This window comes from Panthera leo, chromosome A1 (genome assembly GCF_018350215.1).
Source record: "Panthera leo isolate Ple1 chromosome A1, P.leo_Ple1_pat1.1, whole genome shotgun sequence".
Classification (NCBI taxonomy): Eukaryota; Metazoa; Chordata; class Mammalia; order Carnivora; family Felidae; genus Panthera; species Panthera leo.
The window spans coordinates 5,952,849-5,978,868 of NC_056679.1; the positions used below are offsets into that span (position 1 = coordinate 5,952,849).

General features: G+C 43.0%; 2 protein-coding genes across 3 annotated transcripts in view; both read right to left on the bottom strand.

Moving 5' to 3' along the window:
- LOC122217771 (phospholipid-transporting ATPase IB-like) overlaps nt 1-9,488 on the bottom strand; it is a 220,755-nt gene extending 211,267 nt beyond the window's left edge. The window contains exon 1 of the mRNA XM_042935461.1: nt 9,327-9,488. The gene's annotated coding sequence lies outside the window, so the exon portion shown is untranslated. The remainder of the gene's footprint in view (nt 1-9,326) is intronic.
- A 3,005-nt stretch (nt 9,489-12,493) lies between these two features.
- RNF6 (ring finger protein 6) overlaps nt 12,494-26,020 on the bottom strand; it is a 36,895-nt gene continuing 23,368 nt past the window's right edge. Inside the window, exons 6-7 of one of the 2 annotated variants that reach the window (XM_042936716.1) lie at nt 19,887-20,005; nt 12,494-12,521 (exon numbers count right to left, since the gene is read on the bottom strand). In XM_042936716.1, coding sequence (XP_042792650.1) covers nt 12,509-12,521; nt 19,887-20,005 — 132 coding nt within the window. In that variant the 3' untranslated portion in view covers nt 12,494-12,508. Of the gene's footprint in view, nt 12,522-16,206; nt 16,535-19,886; nt 20,006-26,020 lie in introns of those variants that run through there. The other variant, XM_042936689.1, reaches the window with a different exon arrangement.

The following is a 26,020-nucleotide window of genomic DNA, read 5'->3' on the forward strand; positions in this document are numbered from 1 at the left end:
ATGGAAATATAACATATAGGTAAAAATGTACGGGCATACTCATTAAGCTGTTCAGATAATGAGAATTTCTAATATGCAAAAAAAAAACACAACACCTCACACTTTATGTGAGTTGATATAAACAAAAGTGATTACTGAAATATGGGGCACCTGGGTGGCTCAGTGGGTTGAGCATCTGACTCCTGATTTCGGCTCAGGTCATGATCCCAGGGTCATGGAATCAGGCCCCATGTCAGGGTTCCACATTGGGCATGGAGACTACTTGAGATTCTTTCTCTCTCCCTCTGCCCTTCTCTGCTCCCCTGCCTCAAATCAATTTTTTTTTTAAAAGTGATTGCTGAAATAGTCAAAATCAATGATTATAAGAACACTGAGGTTTTCTGCTGTTCATAAGATTACATGACTAAAATAACAGAAGAAAGAGAATGAGCAAATCATAAGTATATCCTGAGTCCTCTGGGCTATGGGGTGGCCAAGTGCTGAGGGGCTTCTCCTTCATGCTGGACAGCTGTTATCACCTCCTAAAGTGGAACAGGCACCTCCCACCACTCCACAAAAAACAGGTGATACCAGGTTACCTTGTAGTATAGACTTTGCTAAAGTCTTAGTACTAAATTAGAACAGAGCAGGGAGCAACTTGGAATTCAATATCAGACATCATTGCTCAAGTGTATGAGCAAATGGTCCCCAAGCCATAGCTTCACATAAGGCTAGCCTGGAAGTCTCTCTCCTTAGCCCTGACCTATAGCATCACTGATGAGAATACTTATCTCCTGGAGAGGAGGGTACTTGGGTCCTGTCTTTGATCCTCAAGTCATGGGCCCTGATCCCTTCTCTGGACCAGCCAGGAAAAGCAAAATAGGGAAAAAAAAAAAAAAAAGGAAGAGACAGTCACTAGTTCAGCAGAAGTGACCTGCCCATGGCCAAGGTAACTACAGGAGCCAACTGTCTCTTCAACTTCTAGTCAATTCTCCCTATACTGTCCGAGTTGTCTTCCCTGGATTCTGTGGAAATAAATGAAGACCAACCAAATGAGAACAGGCAAAGTCCATTTCTTCTGAGCTTGCTCTAGCAAGGCAGACACCCACCATCACTCGCACTCTGGCAGGGCTGAAAAGCAGGCAGCAAAGTGATAAATTTTCACAGTGGAGGAGAGGGATGGCTCTAGGTGTGCCCCAACTCAAGGCTGTTGACATGGGGATGTGTAGGCGGGCTTCCAAAAAGTAGGCATCCCATGCAATTGTTAGGCGTGCACATTTGGCTTTTCCCCAGTTGGTCCTAAAGTGGAAGCGGACACAAAAATTGCAGCTCTCAGTTAGGAATCAAAGCCTGGTCATCCGGGGGCCAACGGATACAGTGGTTCTTGTTTGGCTTCCGGGGCTGTTACTGGTCTGCCTTCCTACAAGTACGACTTGTAGATATTGGGCTGGCTTCCTGGGCTAGTTGCTGCAGATAGTGGTCAGGGTTCTACTGTTAAATTAGGTCTGGCCATCATGTTTGTACATTCCGCCTCTCAAGTCAAAATTCTCTGGCTCCCCATGGCCTACGGGATCAAGAACAGAGTCTTTAACAGAATACATCCGACCCTTCACCAACTGGCCCCTTAGCTGGTCTTCTGTCCTGTCCCTCCATCCTTTCACGTGAGGATCAAGACACTGAACCGTCCTCAGCACACGGAGCCCCTTCACACCTGACTCCTCCACAGGTACAGACCACCTAATACTGCCCTCCCTTGGCAAACCCTCGCTCGGATGTCCCCTCTTCTCTGCAGCCTTCCCTGATCTTCCCGCTGTTCGCTGTGACCCTCTCCACTCTGCCCCTACCTCTACGTCAGCACTGCCAGCTAGTTATGATTTCTCGGTACACGTGTCTGATCACCAGGCCAGGCGCTGACTTCCCCCAGGGCTGAGACTGTCTCATACTTTGTGTTTGGATCTAGCAAGAAGGAGTGCAGTATGAGTTTGCTCAGTTAATGAACAAATAAGCACACCTCTTATTGATAAGTACCTTGTATGGCTCACGAGAAGGCAAGAGCAAACAAAGGATGGATTCCTCTGTAAGGCCGTCTGCCACTGATGGACAGAACAAATATACGGCTCTTTCACACACACACAAAGTGGTTTATTTTTCGTCCTTCCCTTCCTGTGCCTCATCATTCCCAGGGGAATTACATACATGTGAATATATGGTTTTACTCTCTTCCTACCACCACATTTAAGTTATCAGAGTATCAGTTGATGAAGTGATGTCAGCCCTTCATGTGCCATGACAGCTTGCTTCTGAGTCACTATCCTCGTCTCGAATGTGGAAGGTTTGCTTCCCTGCATGAACCTGAAGGGGAACGTCTCACGAGTTCACTGCGCTTGGAAATCAGCACTTTGAAACAGTTAGCTTCCATCCCCTAAGTCTGTATTTTTCAAGTGGAACATCACTTATAGCAAATCCTGTAACTGGACGAAGTGTAACGTAAGCCCAGGGGGCGGAAGGCAACCTCCTGAACACACTGAGGGAGAGATGAGGCGGCTCGACCCCATATGCTCCTCCACACAACACCCAGCTTCGAGCCCCTCGTCAGCTCTCAACAGGATGCCACGACCACGTGATGGGTTACAGCGGAGAGAAACTGACTGCGAGGCAGGCCGTCCTCCTAGACTGTCCACCGGGAGACTTGATGCCCACGCTCATATTAGTTCGGTAGGACCGCCCCAACAAAATGCCACAGACTACATGACTACATGACATAAATCTTATTTTCTCACAGTCCTGGAGGCTAGGAGTCCAAGGTGGTTTCTCCTGAGACCTCTCTCCTTGCCTTGCAGACGGCCCCCTTCTTGCTGTGTTCTCACGTGGTCCTTCCTCTGTGGACACACATGCTGGTGGCTCTCTGTGGATTCTAATCTCTTCTGACAAAGGATACCAGTCACAGTGGAGTAAGGCCCACTCTAAAGGCCTCATTTTAACATAATTACTTCTTGAAAGGCCCTATTTCCAATTATAGACACATTCTGAGGTCCTAGGGATTGGGACTTCATTATACAAATGGGGGGGGGGGGAAGAAGGACATAATTCAACCCATAACAATTGTCAAGGGGTCAGGTGTCTCTGAGGCTTTAGCAGCCAAGGAGCTTAGTACCAATCAAGGTGCTCATTTTCTGAATCAGGGGCATTTTAAGAGAATCCCTGACACAAAGAATAGGGAGCTTCCACCTCCAGCCTCTGGGTCCCCAGGCATTGTCACCATCTCTTCTCCAAGGTACCTGGTGGGTAAGTGTAGGATATCCTAAGGACTTATCACATTTTCCTCCCTAAGATAAAGCTTGGCTTACTCATCTTTGGTGCCCTGGTTACCATCACAGCTCCTGGCATCTCAAAAAATTACTTACAAATGTACTTTCTTTGCAAACCATGAAAGCGAAGAAAACTGGGGAGGGTGGGAGAACCAGAAGAGGGTGCCACAAGGGAATCAGAGAGGGTGGGCCAGAAAACACTCTACCGTCCCTTCGCTTTTGCGGTGACCTCCCTGTACAGAAGCGTTCACTTCCAAGTCACCGCAAGACGCGAGGCAATTTCCAGTTTGAAACTGTGCATGGAAAACAACAAAAATGCTAGCTTTCCTAGGATGCTCTCACACTTATTTAAAACTCACGAGGCTCGAGGGTTAGTGTCTATGTGTTTGACCACAAAAAGGTAGGAACACAGCGCGCTCGCCTTCCAGGGAAAACCAGCAGTATACTTGCACTGGACGAACCTAACTGTCAGTCTTAGGACACAAAGTGGTCCATGTCAACTCTTTAGAAGTGAAACTTGGAGAAAGATCTGACCAAGAGAAGGTGAAACCACTTAAGGGCAATGGGGGTCACCTGGGTTGTGAGACCTGATGGGAATAACGAAGGAGAATGAAGACAGACAAATGGCCTGGTAAACTCTGAACTGAAGTTCTACCTTTCTGGTGAGGACTGGCCATTGTTATGTAGGGAAATTTGCCTTCAGTTCACTTCCTAGTATTCTCTAGTCTGTACTTTTACTTTAAGCATGCTCTTTCCAGCCTCCCCTTTAAAGACTGCTATGAGGGGCGCCTGGGTGGCGCAGTCGGTTAAGCGTCCGACTTCAGCCAGGTCACGATCTCGCGGTCCGTGAGTTCGAGTCCCGCGTCGGGCTCTGGGCTGATGGCTCGGAGCCTGGAGCCTGTTTCCGATTCTGTGTCTCCCTCTCTCTCTGCCCCTCCCCCGTTCATGCTCTGTCTCTCTCTGTCCCAAAAATAAATAAAAAACGTTGAAAAAAAAATTTAAAAAATAAAGACTGCTATGGATTGAACTATGTCCTTCAAAAAGATATGTTGGTGGCCTATGCCTGGTATCTGAGAGCATGGCCTAGTGTGGACATAGGGTCTTTGCAGATGTAATCAAGTTAAGATGATGTCATTAGGTGGATCCTAACCCAACAGAACTGGTATCCATATAAGAGGGGAAATGCCGGGGCGCCTGGGTGGCTTGGTCGGTTAAGCGTCCGACTTCGGCTCAGGTCATGATCTCACGGTCCGTGAGTTCGAGCCCCGCGTCGGGCTCTGTGCTGACAGCTCAGAGCCTGGAGCCTGCTTCCGATTCTGTGTCTCCCTCTCTCTCTGACCCTCCCCGACTCATGCTCTGTCTCTCTCTGTCTCAAAAATAAATAAACGTTAAAAAAAAATTAAAAAAATAAATAAAAAAAAAAAAGAGGGGAAATGCCATATAAAGTCAGAAACACAAAGAGAATGCCATGTGATGATGGACAGAAAGACTGAAGTGACATATCTACCAGCAAGGGAACACCAAGAAATGACAGCCACTGCCAGAAACCAGGAAGAGGCAGGACAGGATTCTATTCAGAATCTCAGATGGAGCCCAGGTCTATGGACACCTTGATCTCGGACTTGCATCCTCCAGAGCTGTGAGAACACATTTCTGTTGTTTGAAGCCATCTGGTTTGTTGTGCTCCAAGAAACTGACACAAAACTTCAGGACACAACAGCTCTAAGGAACTGATATGAAGACAAACGTCCTGGAAGCAATGTCTATACCGGCCAACCTTACTTCATCAACTCCCATGAGCCATTCAACTTAATGAAATTTGTCTGCCATCACTCCACGGAAACCGCTTGCAAAGATCACCAATGTCCTACTTGTCAGAAGCTCCGATAGAACCTTCTTAGAACCCATGTCGCTTCTTGGCAGCATCCTCTTCCTCTGCCCATCTCCTAAATATCAATGGTCAGCATAACTCTGTCCTGGTTCCCTTTCTTTCTCATTTGAAGCCCTCCTACTGCTAGAGCCCATCCATTCTTCAACACCCAGGTGATCATCATAACCATGAGAGAAGCCCAAAGTCAAATCACCCTAAATCTCTTCCAGCTTACATTTTCTATTAAGTCGAGAAATGGTTTCTACAATCTACCCTGCTGCCAGAAACCGAACATCCTTCAGCTTACTCTCTTACTCTCCACACATCTAACTTATAAACAATTTCCTCTTAAATACCTTCCCATTAGCCATTGCCAAAAGGCTACTGTAAGCCACTTGTTCCTCTCCTGCACTGTTGCAAGACCCTCCTACCTCTAGTTATGCTCTATACTACGATGCTTCTTTCTTTCCAAAATACAAATACGATGCTACTCTGCTTAAAAACACTACTGCCCTTGGGGCACCTGGGCGGCTCAGCCGGTTGAGCGTCCGACTTTGGCCCAGGTCATGATCTTGCGGTTTGTGGGTTCGAGCCCCGTGTCGGGTTCTGTGCTGACAGCCCGGAGCCTGGAGCCTGCTTCAGATTCTGTGTCTCCCTCTCTCTCTGTCCCTCCCCTGCTCGTGCTCTGTCTCTGTCTCTCAATAATAAATAAATGTTTAAAAAAAGTTAAAAAACAAACAAACAACAACAAAACACTACTGCCCTCAAAATGGAGTCCAAGCTCCTTAACAAGAGTGTTCTATGACCTGACCCCTGGTTACTTACCTGATCTTGCCTCTCACCCTCCATGTTCCAATTAGATTACACATTGAACAACTTTCGGGTCCGTACACACTCTATTCACCTCCTTGCCTATAAACTGTGGCATGTGATACCTCACAGACCGTAATTCCCATAAGGACAAGAACCGTGTCTAATTCAACATTCTATCTCCAATGCCAGGCAGTGTGCCTGAAAACTGGCAGGTGTTCAACACTTGTTAAAAATGGGAACGTACTTGTACATGTTCCGCCTCAGAGCCTTCTCAGAAGCTGAAGTGGAAGGCCACCGGTCTGTTCAAACTCTACCTAGAAACATGGGAGAATTGCTGTTTCCTCTGCTCCCCAGACCCTGTCACCATGCCCCCTCTAAGGGCAAACCTTTACCACTGGCAGAAAGCAGACTTCTATCCTTCAAACAAGTAGTTCAAGAAGACATGCGGAACATTCCCGGTGGAATGGAGTTCCCACTGACCACAGCAGTGACCCTGAGAACAAACACACTGTTATAGTAGCTGTTCCTCACTCCATCACTGTCTCCTTATCCCCACCCCTCACTCACGCTTTGTAAGGTGTTACCCAATGGTTCAGCAGTTGAATCTGCAATACTTTGAAAAAAAAAAATCCACATTTGGAACTCTGTTAAGATTTGCAGCTTAAAATAAATTCAGGGGCGCCTGGGTGGCTCAGTCGGTTGAGCATCCAACTTCAGCTCAGGTCATGATCTCACAGCTCATGGGTTTGAGCCCCGCGTCGGGCTCTGTGCTGATGGCTCAGAGCTTGGAGCCTGCTTCGGATTCTGCATCTCCCTCTCTCTCTGTCCCTCCGCCACTCACACTCTGTCTCTCTCTCTCTCAAATATAAATAAGCATGTTAAAAAAATTAAATTCAAATGTTCAGAAACTTTAAAAATGCACTCCTGGGTAACTTGATTTAAATGAGAAAATAAATAAGAAATTATAAACTGTTTAGGATAATCATTAGCGAATGAAACGTCCTTGGTATCCAAACCTGTGGCTATAGCAATCTTTAGGTCTCGACAGTTCACCACTGTAAGTAGTGGGTAGAGAAATCTTTATTGATAGAGTAGGATCTGAGCTGGTTTTCCCAAAATAAATACATTATCAAAGCCCTTACCCCCAGAAATCCTCCTCACTGGTTTACTGGGGCCAGAGTAAGGACCTCCAACACTGAATCTAGGAAGAAGAATCTAGAGATTGTGTTGACATTTGATGGTCTGAAATTAAAATCATAATGACATCAATAAAGACTCTATGATGCATAATGATGCACCTTTCCACTGACTACATGTAAGAACTACTCAATAGTGATTAACAGTATGTACTTGGAAATAACACATCCCTGAGACCAAATCCCAGCCCAGCCACTGATTTTGCAGCTTTGGGCAAGTTTTCTTAATTTTTTTCTGAAACCCAATTTCCTCATCTATATGCTGAAGATAAGCTATTGCTATGGGTTGTTACAAATATTAAGATTGAATATGTATAGCATTCAGCCCAGTTTCTGATGCATATACATTGATTAAATAATATTTATTGTTATTACATCTCATTTCATTTCTCCAGAAAGGTTAAGTAAATTGCCTAAAAAGGGAGCGCTAGAATTGGAGCCAGGCTCCTGAATCAGTCTTGACTTCATGGGTTTTTTTATACGTTATGATTTCTAAACCCAGTACAACACAAATTTGCTCACGATGCTAAACATATACAGCCAAGTTTTTTTTCCTTTTGTTTCTTTTCACTTGGTTCGCCTTATAACCACACACAGATTATGAAGCTTATCCAATTCTCACAGTGCATGGAGAGCCACAGCGAGCAGTTAACTTTAACATCCTGGAGCCAACACTGACACTGATAGGCTAATGTTGACCTTGTGACCTTGATAGGCACATTATCTGTTTATATTCCGATCCCTGACAAACAACACCAAACTGATTTTGGTTCCCGGCAAAACCTGGATAGATAGGCTGGAGCCACCCTACTCAAGGTCACTAACTCATTCTCTGTATCATCAAACACAAAGTCGAGAATTACACAGAGGGAAGATAGGACAAAACCAGTATCCATGAATTCCAGGTTGTATGGGTTCAGAGATTTATTAGTTCTCTGAATCAATGCTAAGTATCAGTTTCCTGTGGCTGCAGTAACAAATTATCACGAACCCGGTAGCTTAAAACACCAGAAATGTATTCTCCCACAGCTCTCGAGGCCAGAAATGCAAAATTAGTTGTAGTGAACCAAAAATCAAGGTGTCCACACAGCACCTTGCTCCCTCTGGAGGCTCTAAGGAAGAATCTGGTCCTTGTCCCTTCCAGCTTCTGATTGCCGACACTCCTTGGCTTGTGGCCATACCACTCCAATCTCTGCTTTTGTCTTCACATGGCCTTCTTCTCTTTTTCCTGTGTCCAATCTCCCTCTGCCTCCCTCTTAAAGGATTGTATTTAGGGCCCACGCATCTACCTCTCCCATCTCAAGAGCCTTTTTGTTTTTTTTAATCACAGCTGCGAACTCTTTTCTAAATGAGGTAACTAACATTCACAGGTTCCAGGCATTAGGATGTGGCTATCTTAGGGAGTGGGGTGCATGTTTCAGCCTACCACAATGGGCTTGTACCTCCCAAAACGCAGCATCTAAGTAATCCATCAGTCTTGCTTCTAAGATGTAAAATGGGCCCGCCTAATCACAAATCTACATTCTTTCCCAAGATTTAACCGGAAACACCTGAAGACTCAAGCATGATCCCTAAAAGAGCTGAACTTTTGCTCCTACGGTTCTTCATGCAAGAGTGCTGGGTGTCTGGTGAGTTGCCCCTGTGCAACCATTTAATACTTGCCCGATGAGTCTTCTCGTACATACACCATTGACTGCCTTCGTTTCCTCTAGCACGGTAATTAGTGGAAAGAATACATTATAGGGAATATACAGCCTTAAGAAGAAATGTTTTTGCAATGCGTAGCTTAAAAAAAAAACAACAAAAAACAGAGCAAATCTCGTAAAGGGCCTCTGGGAAAGTAAAGCTGTCCCCTGCACAGCCTTCCAGAAGCTGACCCTCCGAATAGGGAGATAAAGCGGGAACACAAGCACCGACAACACAAGCTGCCACGGAACGAACGCAGGGCTCGCTTTCCCCAGTGGCCGGTGATGCGGAAAGCCAACCTCTCTGCTTCTCGCTCTTCCCCCGCCCGGGCCACAAACAACCCCGTGAGAGAAGTGCTGGCACTCGCCCCGCTCACAGATGAAGTGGGTGCCAGGAGGCCAGGTCGTCAGCCAGTCACCGGACTTGAAGTGACCCAGCCGGCGATGCCGTGTCCCCAGAGCGCCCAGCCACTACCTCTCTCGCGCCCGCGTTTCTCTGCAGAGGGCTCGCAGGGGGCCCCGGTGCGCTAGTTCGGACGAAGTGCGGGACAGGGATGTCGCGGGCGGCCGGGTCCGCAACCTGGCGTCGCACCACACGGCCGGCTCGGGGGACTGCGCCCAGCGCGCGCTCCAGCCGGACTCGGGGCCGCGCCCGCCACCGACGCACCCGCGGCTCGGCGGCCTTTGAGCCTCGGCTAGGAGGCCGCGCGCGCGCGCGCGCACACGCTCACGCAAAGGCGCGCACGCGCACACCAGTCAAGGGCTAGACCCTGAACTGCCGGAGCTTTGGAGGTGGGCCTCCGGGGCCGCTCGGCCGGGCGACACCGACGGTCGCGCGTGTCTTAGCCCTATGCTCCCAAATGTGAGCCGCGCTCTGGGTGTGCTGACGCTCCGTCCTCGGATCACCGCTTGCAAACCCCAGAAGAGGGCGGAAGCGTCAGGTTTCTGTCCCCTGCGCCTTTTTTTCTCACCCGCCCACCGCCGACCGGACCTTCGCGCCGCCGACTTCTCCAGAGCTTCGCCCGGTCTGAGGTTCGGGGTGCGTGCTGTCTCTGCAGCCCGCCGAGCCACGGGCCTGAGGACAGCTTGTGCTGCACCATGGGCACCTCTGGCCCTGGCTGCAACGCGGAGGATCCCAGCCTTCGGACTGGAAACCTGGCAAGAAACAACACGACGGAAAAAAGATCTCGAAACTTAAGCCGGCTCAGAAAAGGTGGTTGTTTGGTGGTCATACGGATCTAATAGTCTCGGGGATAGTGGAGTATGAGAGTTCTTGGGGTGTCCGGTGTAGCTGGTAGGAATGTCAGGCCGCGAACTCTGTCTGGTGAACAAGAAATATCGAGCCTCTTAATATTCTGGATCTCAGTTAATTTCTGACTCCTCGGAACCACAGCCAGTCACCGTTTCCCGCTCCCATCGAATCGGCTGGTTACAAAATAAAAATTACCCCAGTCCTTCTTGGGGTTACCAGGGATTAGACCAAATTCTGACCTGGCGGGGAAATTCATGGTTTAGTTGCCTACCAAAAGACACATTGCCAGTAGGTGACAGGATTCACACCCAGTATTCCTGGACTCCAGAGGTTGTACTCTCAACCAAGATACTAGATCTCTTTCTGCGATGTTTAGCCTCAGCCCTGTTTGAAACCAGGTTGGATCACAGTGCTCTGAAGCATAAAGGACACGACCAGAAGTCAGAAGGTGACCTAAAACAAGACTCTATAGTTCTCTGATCTTCAGTTTCCTCTGGATGAAATGGGGTTAACGTCCAAGGTCCAGGAATTCTAGGGAGGGTAACTGTTCGTTTGAAGACCACCCTCCAGCTCATCCTAATGATGGCTCCTGGCCGACAGATTTTCAAGCATAGGTGCAGCAGCTCCAAGGTGAAGTGGCCTCATTGATGCAAAGCTAGATTCTATACCACTCAACTGGTACGCAAGGACAGGTGAGAAATGCTAATGGTGCAAAGGAGGCAAAGGAGGGAGCTACCCACTCCCTCCACTCCCTCTCCACCTCCCCTCAAACACACATAGACAACATAACTGTGCCACATGGGAAGAGAGGCTGACCCTTGAGACCATGAGTCTAGTCAAAATGCTACTGATCATTTCAGAGAGAACCCTAACATCATATATGATTGAGTACCAGCTCCTCCTGGAATTAGCAGCAGTCCAGCTGAATTTACATTTCACTTTCCAAAACAAATGTAACCAGAAGAAGAAGAAGAAGAAGAAGAAGAAAGAGCAGGACCTTACAGGCACTGCTTAGGCACATTCACTGACTTCCTTGAAGCTAGAGGCCAGTGACACACAAAAGTGTAGACGTGGGCAAGTTTTAAGTGAAATCTGTAGCTATTCTCTCCCTCTCTGTGGGGGCCTTAGTTGGCAAGTCAGAACAGATTCCTGAAGAGGGTTCTGGTTGTGTGAAAACTGATTTGCAGACAAAGGCTTGCACTCCCCTGAGGTCAGAGGGAGTTTTCTTAAATTTAAGATATAATCAAAATGGTTCCTATTATAACAGACCCTTGGATGCAAATGAACAGCTTTGCTCAGTCACTCAAATGGCAGGCTCATTTAGGCATAAAATCAATCGCTGTGTTATTTATGTATATGTTCATGTGAAATTTTACATTTCATTCCAAATAGGAAAGAGATTTTTAATTGCTTCAGTTTGTACATTTTCACCTAAAATCCAAAGTATGCAGAAGGGAAATTCCATTTAAAGGCAATTTGAATGAATGGATGGATGGATGGATGGATGGATGAATGCAGTTGCCCCAATCTTATAGAAACCCTGCCTCTTTTCACTTCTGGGCCCTTTTATAGGCTGCAGGGAATAGGAATTCACCTAGCCTATCCCCCAGAACTCTTGGGTAATGGAAATTTAGGCTGAGTTCTAGACAGATCATGTTGACCCATTCTGATCTTTCAACTCACTGGAGATAGGGATTTCACAGTCTACTCCATAAACCACCTCCGTGTTTAATAACCCTCATCTTTGGAATTGTTTTCCTGGTTCTTATCCAGTCCCTCCTCCAACAATTTAGCATTACGGAACCTTAGATCTAGAAAATAACCTTAAAGGCTGTTGTATTAGTTTTCCAACAAATTTAATGGATTAAAACACACAAATTTATTATTTTCCAGTTCTGTACATTAGAATTCCAACAGAAGTCAAAAACAACACAAGTCATAAAAGTCAAAGTGATAGCAGGGATGCGTTCCTTTTTGGAGGCTATGTATGGAGGCAGGGTGCTCTTTTCTTGCCTCTTCTACCTTTTAGAAGGTATTCCTTGCTTTATAGCCCCTTCCTCTTTCTTCAAAGCCAGGAATGTTGTGCCTCTCTGCCTGTTATTCACATCATCCTTTGACTGTGACGTCAGCCAGGAAACATTGTCTGGTTTTAAGGACATGTGATTAGATTGTTCCCTCTATAATTCAGAATAATCTCCCTATTCAAGGTCCTTACCTTCTTCACATGTATAAAATGCCTTCTGCCATGTAAGATAACACTCAAAGGTTCTATGAATTAGGACATAGACATTGTTGGGGGTCATTATTCTACTTACCACAGTCATCACTTCTAATTCTTTTCTATAAGAAGGAATTCCCTGATGGATGCTCCTCTAATCTGAATACTTCCACAGATGGGTAGGTTATTACTTCACCAGGCTGCAAAGGGTAATAATGTTGACCAACCCTAAATGTCAGAATATTCTTATGTTCAGTCCTTGTAGTTCCCATGCATAGTTGTCTTAAGAAGCACAGGAGAAAACCTAAACCAGTATCCCCACTTATACAATCCACCATATGAAGTTCTTAAAATAAGAGAAGACAGCCAGAAGTTTTCCCTTTTATTCATTAGTTGAACAAATTGGATACCTATTGTATGTGGGTGCTATTCTAGGCACCCACAGTGATTAATCAGCCAGCCAAAGTCTCCAATCACATAATGCATTTCTTCTAGTAAAGGAAACAGATGGATAATCCAATAGACAACCTTAGCATCACCTTGAATACCACCCAAGGGTATCAAAATAATTTTTGAAAGAATTTGATATATATTAAAAAACATCATGTTTAGCCGACCTGATACTCTATATGGAAAACCCAAAAGATTCCACCAAAAAAACTGCTAGAACTGATCCATGAATTCAGCAAAGTCACAGGATATAAAATCAATGCACAGAAATAGGTTGCATTCCTATACACCAACAATGAAGCAACAGAGAATCAAGGAATTGACCCCATTTACAATTGCACCAAAAAACATAAAATACCTAGGAATAAACCTAACCAAAGAGGTGAAAAATCTATACACTGAAAACTATAGAAAGCTTATGAAAGAACTTGAAGAAGACACCACACAAAAAGGAAAATATTCCATGCTGATGGATTGGAAGAACAAATATTGTTAAAATGCCAATACTGCTCAAAGCAATCTACATATCAATGCAATCCCTATCAAAATATCACCAGCATTCTTCACAGAGCTAGAACAATCCTAAAATTTGTACAAAACTAGAAAAGACCCCAAATAGCCAAAGCAATCCTGAAAAAGAAAACCAAAGCAGGAGGCATCACAATCCCAGACTTCAAGCTGTATTACAAAGCTGTAATCATCAAGACAGTATGGTACTGGCACAAAAACGGACAGGCAGATCAATGAAACAGAATAGAGAACTCAGAAATAGACCCACAAATGTATGGTCAACTAATCTTTGACAAAGAGTAGGAAAGAATACTCAATGGAATAAAAACAGTCTCTTCAGCAAATGGTGCTGGGAAAACTGGACAGTGACAGGCATAAAAATGAACCTGGACCACTTTCTTAACACCATACACAAAAATAAACTCAAAATGGATGAAAGACCTAAATGTAAGACAGGAAGTTATCAAAATCCTAGGGGAGAAAGCTGGCAAAAACCTCTTTGACCTTGGCCACAGCAACTTCTTACTCAACACGTCTCTGGAGGCAAAGGAAACAAAAGCAAAAATGAACTTTGGGACATCATCAAAATAAGAAGCTTCTGCACAGCAAAAGAAACAATCAGCAAAACTAAAAAGCAACCGATGGAATGGGAGAAGATATTTGCAAATGACATATCAGATAAAGGGTTGGTATCCAAAATCTATAAAGAACTTTTCAAGCTCAACACCCCAAAAACAAATAATACAATGAAGAAATGGGCAAAAGACATGAATAGACACTTTTCCAAAGAAGACGTCCAGATGGTTAGCAGACACATGAAGAAATGCTCAACATTATTCATCATCAGGGAAATACAAATTAAAACCACAGTGAGATACCACCTCATTCCAGTCAGAATGGCTAAAATTAACAACTCCGGCAACAACAGATGTTGGCAAGGATGTGGAGAAAGAGGATCTCTTTTGCACTGCTGGTGGGAATGCAAACTGGTGTAGCCACTCTGGAAAACAGTATGGAGGTCCTTCAGAAAGTTAAAAATAGGACTACCTTATGACCCAGCGATTGCACCACTAGGTATTTATCCAAGGGATACAGGTGCGCCGATTCATAGGGTCACATGCACCCCAATGTTGATAGCAGCACTATCGACAACAGCCGAAATAGGGAAAGAGCCCAAATGTCCATCGACAGATGAATGGATAAAGAAGATGTGGCATATATATAATGAAGTATTACTCGGCAATCAAAAAGCATGAAATCTTACCATTTGCAACTATGTGGATGGAATTAGAGGATATTAATTAACATCCTCTAATATAAAATTAGTCATCATATAAAATAATGAGTAATTTTCCATTAGCAAAATTTGTTAGAGAAAGACAAATGTATGATGTCACTCATGTAGAATCTAAGATGCAAAACGGATGAACATAAGGGAAGGGAAGCAAAAAGAATATAAAAACAAGGAGGGGGGCAAAACATAAGAGACTCTTAAATACAGAGAACAAACTGAGGATTGCTGGAGGGGTTGTGCGTGGGGGGATGGGCTAAATGGGTAAGGGGCATTAAGGAAGACACTTGTTGAGATGAGCACTGGGTGTTATACATAGGGGCTGAATCACTGGAATCTGCCCCTGAAATCATTACTGTACTATATGCTAACTAACTTGGATGTAAATTAAAAAATAAATAAAAATTTTTTTAAAAATAAATAATATTGTGTTCATTAAAAAAAGTTTTAATATGGCTAATTAAGTAACGTGAAATATGAAAAATGTAAACTGTCAGTGATCCTAACAGTAAGCGGCTAAAAACAACAACAAAAAACAATGTCCACAGCCATACAAAACAATTTGTTAGTAACCATTCCAGGTACTGAGATATCAAGTCCTTTGTCTGAAAGCAGGCAACTAAAAAAAAAAAGAATCAAACATTTATTCTAGTTTTTGTGTACAAATGCAGCAGCCCTAGTTGATTAAAGAAAATGTTTTACACAAAATGTGGAAAATATTAAACTTAATTAGAATGTCGGCTTTTTACAACATGTAATGAATGATCTCACTCAAGCACAGGTCATCAATGAAGGAAACCATTAGATGAAAGTGTGATGGGAACTTCATGGTGGAAAGATCGGCTGTCACCACCTGATCCATCAAGCCATGACTGTGATTAATCGTGCTTCCAAAGATGGCCCCAATGACATCGCCCATCCCTTTTCCTAATGTGACCTGCGACCACCCCATCAAGAGCTAGAGTCTCTTCCCAGTCATTTTGATTTAGACTGGTCTTATGGCTTGTTCTGACCAATGGAATGAGGTGGAAGTCATGCTAAGTGTCTTCCAAGGCTGGGCCTTCAGAGACCTGCAACTTCTGGCTTTATCACTTCGAACACACCCTCTTCAAAGCCAGTTGTCTCATAAGACAACCCAGAGACCATTGTGCCATAAGGAAGCCCAAACTAGCTATGTGAAAAGAGAGGCTACATGGATGAAAGCTGACGAGCCAGACATGAAACCTTGTTGCACATACGACCCCAGCGCAGCCACGAGCTGAATGCTGTAGAATGAATGATCCCAGCCAATGTTGTATGGATGATCAGGAAAAACTGCCCAGCCAAGCCCTGCCCAAACCATTATATGTGGAATTGTAAGCAAATAAAAGGGTTATTGTTTTAAGCCAAAAAAAAAAAAAAAAAAAGAAAAAAGAAAAAAAAAAAACAAAACAAAACAACAACAACAACAACAACAACAACAAAAACTGTCTAGCAATTATGGTGGGGCAGGTAAAACTGGTTAGACCTTTATACATGTATTTTATATTTTAGAATTGTTTACATGTTTAATAATGGAAGAACACCAAAAGCTTTACAGAGACACAGTCCTCTGAAGGTCTCACTCTAGCCCTGAGGGAGAAATAGTTGTAAGTGAAGCAGAACAGTTTCAATTAGAGTAATCAAAGATGGCTTCCTGGAAAAAAGTAGAGCCTTCCAAGATGACCTTCCAAGATTTTAATAAGCAAAGACTAGGCAGGGGACATTCTGTAGATTCCTACTGACACCATGGAGCCAGATGAGAGGGAGAATTGGGGCAGATAAGCCTTTTAGTCTGGGCATATGGCTGAAGATAGGGTGTAATCTGGATGTTTTATTCTAGTGGTTAAATAGAAGTCTTCTTAAAGGCACAGAGAAGACTAGGAATTCAGTGGCAGTGGAATAGCACACCTCTGGCATCTCCTCATACTACCTGCGAAGATTCTGTAAAGCAAGAAAGAACCAAAAGTCAGACATAGAGGATAAGCAAGGCACTTGGAAAGTTGGACTCCCCAGTCCAAAGATATTTTCTCACATAATCAGTGGCACATTGGAATGGGGAATTCTGACTCTGTAATGCCCAAAAGGAAGGTTAAGTTGAGCCAACAGATGGTTTCTTCAGAAATAACATGAAGGTGGGACACTGGGGTGGCTCAGTCGGTCGAGCACACAACTCTTGATCTCTGCTCAGGTCATGATCTCAAGGTTCATGAGTTCAAGCCCCACATTGGGCTCAACACCAACAGTGCAGAGCCTGCTTGGGATTCTCTCTCTCTGCGCCTCTCTCTGCGCCTCTCTCCCCGGCTCTCATTCCCCAGCGCGCTCTCTCTCTCTCTCTCTCTCTCTCTCAAAATAAATAAATAAATAACTTTAAAAAAAGACGTTCATTGGACTGAGTTATCTGATGACAACTTCTCCATTGTTGGGAAAGTGATGCATTTTGTAATTAACATTTGAGGTCTCTCCTTCAGTTTGGCTTTCTTCTTAGAATGCTTTGTTGCCAAATGATTAAGTTTGTATATTTATTTTAGGCATGTTTGCCTTTAAGATTCAGAAGGATTCGGACGTTTGTTTGGCTACAGATTAACGTCAGTCATAGGTCTGAAGACCTTCTGAATGATTGCTGGAAGTGTTTCTGGCATTGTTTTGTATCCTGTGATGATAATCTTGCTCTCAGTGTTTCCTGTTTTTAAATTCTGTTGGGTCCCTAAGGGGTATGCTCACTTGAAATTCCAAATCCCAATATAAGTGAGCAGGGTCTAAAATGAGAAAAAAAAGATAGTGTAGTGCTAGCATCTGACATAGCAGTCATAGCAGTATAACATTGGTGTCTTATTCTTTCTTGGTTCTCTGCAAAGTTCTGGAAAACTCTGATCACTCCCTTCTGTTACTATGTCTATCACGCCAGAGAACTTGGGCACAATGAGTAGCAAAGACCAGTGGTTCCCATTCCTGTGGGGAAAAGTGTAATTGTGCTGGGGCAACCACCTAGGACTCGGTTTCTTTCCTTATTTGTACAGAGGTTTGGCTGTTTAAAGATGTAACATGATTGAGACAATTTGAGTGAACCAAGCCCTGCTCACTTAATGTCTACAAATACCACGGAAAATATTCCAAATGTCAAAGTGTACTCTCATAGAGAAAGTTGTTTCTTGGAGGCAGCTCCAAAGTTGACAGGTCTAAGATATGACCTCTACAATGTCACATCCTTACTGACATTGTAGCTTTACACAGTGGGTGGGAGCTGAGAAAACTTGTTTGCAAGCATATGTGAGATACTCCAAGGAGTTTCATAGAAAGAAGCAAAAACCTTCTTTGAGAAGAGCTGGAGATCATGCTAGTCAAAGTGAGGGCTGTAAAAAATGGTTTACTACTGTTAATTTTATCTGATCTGTCATTGTTCACTACTTCTCTTACCCAAAAGATGTCATGGCTGGTGGATTCATGGGTTCTTCTTCATCAACATCATCATCATCATCATCACCACCAACATTTTAATTCATTGTTCATTTAGTATGAAACAGAAAAATCCAAAACTCCAAAGGATTTTCATATGGTCATATGAAAGGTCAGAGAACTAGAGTGAAGATCTACGAATTCCTTTTCTGAGAATACAGAATCATTATCCAGCTCCAGTGTTCATGAGGCCAAGCTTCATTAAAGTATGCCATAAAGCTACAGTATTAAAAAGCTGGTAGCGGGGCACCTGGGTGGCTCAGTCGGTGAAGCATCTGACTTTGGCTCAGGTCATGATCTCGGGGTCTGTGGGTCCAAGCCCAGAATCGGGCTCTGCTGACAGCTCAAAGCCTGAAGCCTGCTTTGGATTCTGTGTCTCCCTCTCTCTCTGTCCCTCCCCCACTTGTGCTGTCTCTCTCACTCTCAAAAATAAATAGGGGCGCCTGGGTGGCGCAGTCGGTTAAGCGTCCGACTTCAGCCAGGTCACGATCTCGCGGTCCGTGAGTTCGAGCCCCGCGTCGGGCTCTGGGCTGATGGCTCGGAGCCTGGAGCCTGTTTCCGATTCTGTGTCTCCCTCTCTCTCTGACCCTCCCCCGTTCATGCTCTGTCTCTCTCTGTCCCAAAAAAAAAAAAAAAAAAAAAAAAAAAAAGTTGAAAAAAAAAATAAATAAACATAAAAATTTTTTAAAAAGCTGGTAGAGAAATATATAATGTTCTGTGGAACATTACGCTCTATTTAGACCTCTCTTTCAAGTAGGGGGGAGGAGGTGGTGTATTGGGTATATTATTAAATGCATTGTGTTAAATAATTGGCCTTGTTCAGGGGAAATGGTTAAGGTATATTCTTATCTCCAACCATTCATAAAAATTAATTCCAGATGGATTAAATATGTAAATACATCCATTCACTAAATAAATATGCATTAAGACATTACCATGTTCAAGGAGGTAGTAAGTCGGACAAGAATCTCAGTTCTCATGGAGGCTACATTCTAGTGCAGAGTGACAGACAGTAAGCACTTTAGTAGGGATATGTATTATGGAGAAAAACAAAGCAAGCAATGGGAATAGAGAATGGGAGTTTGCAATTTCAAATAGGATGCTTAGGGATGGCAACACTACAAAGATGACATCTGGGTAAAGACTTAAGTAAGGTGAAAAAGTTGCCATGCGGTATTGGAAGGGGGACGTTCCAGGCAGAGGTAGCATTTAATAGAAAGCCCTAAAATGGAGTACACTTGTTTCAGAAATAGCAAGGAGTGGCTGATGTGACTGAGCACAGGAGAGAATAATGGGAAATGAGGCCAGAGCGGTAGCCAGAGATAGAAAGTTGATAGCCATTATAAGAACCTTGGCCTTTTCAAGTCAGATAGGAAGTAGCATGGTCTGATTTTAATTTTAATGGAATCTATTTTTTTGTTTTGAAAACAGAGTCAATGGAGGCAAAGTCAGGGGCAGGGAGACGTGTTAGGAGGCTATTGAAGTCCTCCAGCTGAAAAGAGAGCAATGGCTGGGACCAGGATGGTAGTAGTGAAGGCAGTGAGAAAGGGCTCTTCCTGAATATACGGAAGGCAGAGCCAAAAGGATTTGCTGATGGGTCGGATGTGCAGTCCGAAGAAAAAGAGGAGTCAAGGACGATAAGGCAGGTAAACTCAAAAATGGCCCCCAGGCACTACTGCCTCCTGGTAACCGGGGCCTTTTGTAATCCCCTCCTCTTGAGTGTGGGCTGGACCCAGCGTCTGCTTCTAACCAATAGAAGGCGACGAAGATGATGGGATGTCGCCTCCATGAGTAGGTTACATAATAATGTGACTTCTGTCTTATTAGCCGACTCTCTCACCTTCTCAGCCTGCATGCTTTCATGAAACAAGTTGCCATGTTGGGGAGGCCATGTGGCAAGGGACTGAGGGCGGCCTCTGGCCAATAGCCAGCTGGGAATGGAGGCCCCGAGTCCCACAGCTATAAAGAGAAATACTGTCAGATTTTATTTCTTTAGGGAAAAAATGCATAAACAAAGTTTTAAAAAATTCATCCAGAAATAGGAATCTATAACACATATAATCAACAAAGTAGTAATATCAGTAGGACATATTTGCAGTATTACATTTTAATATTTTAACTTCATAATATATCTAAAGTAATAAGAAAAATATTATAACCCAATAAATACAAACTCAATGAATATATGCAAATGCGTAACAATACAAGCAGGCAATTCACAGGGAGAAAATATGACCTATAAATACATTAAAAGATGCTTAGCCTCACTAATTTAAAAAAAATGCTAATTCAAACAAAAAAAATACCATTTTTTCCTGCTTACAACTCTATAAAGTAGGTACAGGCATACCTCCTTTTATTGCACTTTGTAGATATTACATCTATAAATTGAAGGTTTGTGGCAATCCTGCATCAAGTAAGTATGTCAGCATCATTTTTTCCAGCAGCATTTGCATGTTTTGTCTCTATGTCACATTTTGGTAATTCTTGCAATATTTCAAACTTTTTCATTAATTATGTTTGTTATAATAATCTGTGATCAGTGATTACAACTCACTGAAAGATGATGGTTACCAGTTTTTAGCAATAAGGTATTTTTAATTAAGGTATGTACATTATTTTTTTAGACATAATGCACCGTGAAACAAACAAACAAAAAAATCATTTGACTCATTGCAATATTATTCTGATTGCAAAATTAGCTTTATTGTAGTGGTCTGGAACTGAACCCACAATATCTCCCTCTGAGATATGCCTGTACTAATATCATCCCCATTTTACAGATGAAGAAACTGAGGCACCAAGAGGCTAAGTAACTTGCTCAAGGTCACACAGTTAATCAGTTGCAGAACCAGAATTTGAAACCGTATGTCTGTCTCCAGAGCTAATAGTCCTAACCACCATACTATTGTGGGGTGTTAGGCAAGCCCCCATCATCTCCCCTCACACACACACACACACACACACACACACACACATTCATATACGGGACCATCTTTTGTAATTTCTTTAAAGATGACTTTATTATTTATTTGAATCTAATTTTCCTTGGACATGTTACATGATTTATTCTTTTAGGTCACATCCAGAGAAGGTAAACCCAGAATCCTGTGGGGGAAAACACCAAACAGACTGACATACATATAATGGGAGACCCAGAAGAAGAAGAGAATTAGAATGCGGCATAAAAAATATTTAAAGATTTAATAAAATTTTTCCAAAATTTTATTAAAGTTCATAGATCCAAGAATTTCACTGAACTCCAAACAAAATAAATTCAAACAAAACTACCTAGGTACATTGTAGTCAAACTGCTGGCAATCAAAGATAGAGAAAATGTGTTGAAAGAAGCAAAAGAAAGAAGATATCACAAACATATATTTTTTTCTCATCAGAAACAACGTAGGACCAGAAGTCAAAGGCAGGGAATCTCTAAAGTGCTGAAAGGGAAATGTTATCAATCCAGAATGTTATATACAGAGAAAACATACTTCAGAAATAGAGGAGAAATAAAATATTCTCAGACAACGAAATGTAGTGGGGATCCTAGATAGTGTTAAAAGGCAAGAAAAAAAAGGCATAGATATCAAAAAGAAAAACTTTATTCACGTATGACATCATTGGTACACAGAATACAATTAAGAATCTTTTTAAAAGCTACTAGACTAAGTGAGTTTAGCAAAATCAGAGAATATAAGTTCAAAATACAAAAATCAACTATATTTCTTTCTTTTAATGTTTATTTTTGAGAGAGAGCATGAATGAGGGAAGGGCGGAGAGAGAGGAAGACCCAGAACCTGAAGCAGGCTCCAGGCTCTGAGTTGTCAAAACAGAGCCCGACACGGGGCTCAAACTTGGGAATGGCGAGATCGTGACCTGAGCTGAAGCCGGACACTTAACCGACTGAGCCACCCAGGCTCCCTGGAATCAACTATATTTCTATGCTAGTAATGAAGAGCTGGCAATAAAAATTGTACAAAAATAACATTTACAATAACTTCAAACAACCTGGAAAACGTAGGCATAAATTTAACAAAATATACAAAATACACCAAAAAAAAAAAAAAATACAGATCATTGCCAAAGTTAAAGAAAACCTAAACAAATGGAGATGTGTACAATATTGACAGCTTGGAAGATTCAATATTTAAGATGTCATTTCTCCCCAAATTGATCTATAGATTCGGTGCATTCCCAACCCAAATGCCAACATTCTTATGTTTTTTTTTTTTTTTTTTTTTTTTGCGGAGGGGGGGGTTGTTTTTAAATTTTTATTTAAGTAATCTCTACACCCAGCGTAAGGCTTGAACTCACAACCCGGAGATCAAGTGTCAGATGCTCTTCTGACTGAGCCAGCCAGGAACATCACTCCCCAGCATTCTTTTACTTAGAAATTAACAAGCAGATTATAAAATTTCTAGGAAGACACAGAGGAGCTAAAATAGTCAAAGAGTGTGGAATGTCATAAGAATAGTTATATAGAACAATGCAGGAGAATAGGAAACTTAGCAATAGACCCCCACATGCACATACTCAACTGATGTTCACCCACCACAGAGCTCAGTGGAGAGGATAGTCTTTTCAACACATGCTACTGGAACGAGTATCCATATTCAAAACCAAACAAAAACAAATTAATCTGGATTCTTACCTTCCACCACACCAAAAAACAAGCCAAAAACGGATCACAGATTTAAACGTAACAGCTAAAGAAGACAAAGGAAGAGGAGGGGGTGGGGGAAGGAAGACGAATTACAGGAGGAGGAGGAGGAAAGAAATCTGTGATCTTGCATTAGGCAAAGACTCTCAGGGAAGACACAAAAAGCATGAATGACAAAAGACAAACACTGATAATTTGGACTTCATCAAAACTAAAACCATTCTCCTTCAAAGATGCCATTAAGGGGGCACTCACTTTCGAACGTCCCCTCTCTGTAAAAAGAGTTTTCTTACTATTCTTCCTCTCTAATCTTATGCTCTAATAAACTTTTGCCTGCTGCTCAAAAACAAACAAACAAACAAAAAAACACAACAACCTGCCATTAAGAAAATGAAAAGGCAAGTTAAACACTTGGAAGGGAAAACATCTATAACGTGTATATCTCTATATATAGTGTGTATGTATATCTATACATATATAGTATAGATAACTACATAGATATACTTACATAGATAGATATGGATCACAAATGACTGATATTCATTATACATGGAGAGCTCTTACAACTCAATAATAACAAGATAAACCAATGGGGGCAGTGGAGATTATATATAATTACATAGGTAATTATAGATAGATAGATAGATAGATAGATAGATAGGACTAAAGAAGATGTATAAAGAGACAACAAGTACGGGAAAAGATCGTCAACATCATTCATCATCATGGAAACTCAAATCAAAACTACCCTGAGGTACCACTTCACATCCACACCACTGGCTAAAATCAAAGAGCCTGACAGCAGTGGGTTGGGGAGAACACAGAGCAACTGGGACTCTCATACGAGGCTGGCTTCCCGGGCACCAGGCTCAGAAGAGCTCCACACCTGAAGAGCTCCACTCCGCTGTCACTGTCCTGAAGTTCTTGATAATAATTGTACCTTCGAGCGAGTGTTCTGTAAGTGAAGTCCAATGAAACAATGCAAAAATGCATGTGAGCAGAGCAGATACTCCTAATACACCTGTTTGTTCCTTGATGCTTCCTTCACACCTGGTGTTTGCAGTGTCCCATGAGCACAGACTTCTGATGGACACAATGCATGGGAGTTCAGCAAGACTCAAAGCAAATAAAAAAGAATCATGTTGTTCCTCAGAAAATTAAAAATAGGATTGTCATATGATCCAACAATCCCATTTCTGAGCTTATACCCAGAATGAAATGAAAGCAGAGCCTTTGCAGCCCCACGTTCATAGCAGCAGTGTTTGCGATAGCTAAAATATGGAAGAAACTCAAGCATCAGCGGATGAAGGGATAAATAAAATGTGGCATGTATATACAATGGAATATTATTTGGACAGTACAACATAGATGAATCTTGAAGACATTATGCTAAGTGAAATAGCCAGTTGCAAAAGGACTTTAAAATGCTGTAAAAAAAAATACTGTATGATCCCACTCATTTGAAGTACATAATACAGCTAAATTCACAGAGACAGAGGGGTGCCTGGGTGGCTCAGTTGGTTAAGTGTCAGACTTTAGCTCAGGTCACCGTTTGTGAGTTCGAGCCCCACCTCAGGCTCTTTGTGGATGGCTCTTGGAGCCTGGAGCCTGCTTCCAATTGTGTCTCCCTCTCTCTCTGTCCCTCCCCTGCTCATGCCCTGTCTCCCTCTCTCTCAAAAATAAATGAACGTTAAAAAAAATTCATAGAGACAGAAAGCAGAATGGAGGTTGCCCAGGGGGCTGGGGGGAGGGGAAACGGAGAGTTGGTGTTTAATAAGGATAGAGTTTCAGTTTTGCAAGATGAAAAGAGTTCTGTGGGTGATGGTTGCACAATGGTTTAAGTGCACTTAGTGCCACTGAATGTACACTTAAAAATGGTTGATGATTACATGTATTTTACCACAGTTTTTAAAAAAGTAATTATGTTATATCTATGACTGAGGAAGGGGGGCGGGCAAGCACTGACAGCCATAGAATGTAATAGAGTTGCCGGACAAAATGCAGTCTGTCCCGTGCAATATTTGGTATGTACTTGTACTAAAGAAATGATTTGCTGTTTGTCTGACACCTAGATTTAATCGTTCATCTCGTATTTTTATTTGCTAGCTCCGGCAATCCTCCTCAAGGGGCCAGCCACACTTTGCATTTGAACCAGAACTTGCTTTGAATGAAGAAAGGTGGCGATCCAAGAAACACGAAGCCCCGAAGAACTCTACCATTTCCTTTTTCGCTTGTGTTTCCTTTTTCGCTTGTGTTACCACTGTGTTAGCCAACTCTATGCTATGAATGGAGACGTAAGCCATAAAAGGAACAAAAAAGATCAGGCAACCTCTAGTTCCTCTTCCTCTCAGCTCTTCCTTACTCATCAGGAAGCCCAAGGTAGAGTTACCACAAAGTGCACGTGTGGAGAAGAGAAACAGAAACAGCTGAGTTAGTTTTGTGCAGTGTTTCAACTGTTTTCAGAAGAGCGAAATAAATATGTGAGCTATGAAATCCAAACTGTGTAATTTTAGTGAGTCCACATGCAAGCCAAAAGCTCTTGTTATCGGCACCTAAAACTTGCTGTTTTGTATTCTTTTATGAGACAATCGGTCAGGTACAGATGTAAGTGGAGCCAGACGAGAGGCTCAGGACAAAACCGAGTTAATTATGCTTACCGGTCCTAGAGACGGGAGCCACACAAGGCCAAATGGGAAGGACACCAGGGTGGACAAGAGGCAGAAAAGAGGAGCGAAGGGCAGGAGAGCAGGGGGCATGTGTGCTTGTAATGTTGGTGGGGGTGGGACCAGGAGCCACGTACCTAGGCTCTGACCCTTACTGGTGTTTCCTTGGAGAAGTCAAGACAGGACAAGAGAACAATGTAGGATAGACTACAGAATAATTTCTGTGGGCTTTAGACTTGAAGGGTGATCCCTAGTTGCCTGGTACCTGGCATGATTAAGTCGGAGGAATATTGCCTGCTGGACGTGCATGGGCCAGATAGAGGAGACAGCTCTGGATTGGTCAGCTTGTATATATCAGAGGCATGCTCAGTCTGTGTTCCTGGCTATCTCTAAGAATTGCCTAGCCCAGTAGGGCATTCTCTGCCCAGTCGGAAAGGGTTTTTAAGATCAAAATATCATAATTTACAGGGGGAAACACACACACATGCACACACACACACACACACACACACTCACACAATACTGCCTTTTTAATATCATATTAAGGGAAGTTTGGGGTGATAATAGTGGAGATTTTTAGAGTAGGGCATAAGTTGCCCTAAACAGCATAGAAAAAATTACAAGAGTAGAGAGGAGGAACAGAAGTGGAAT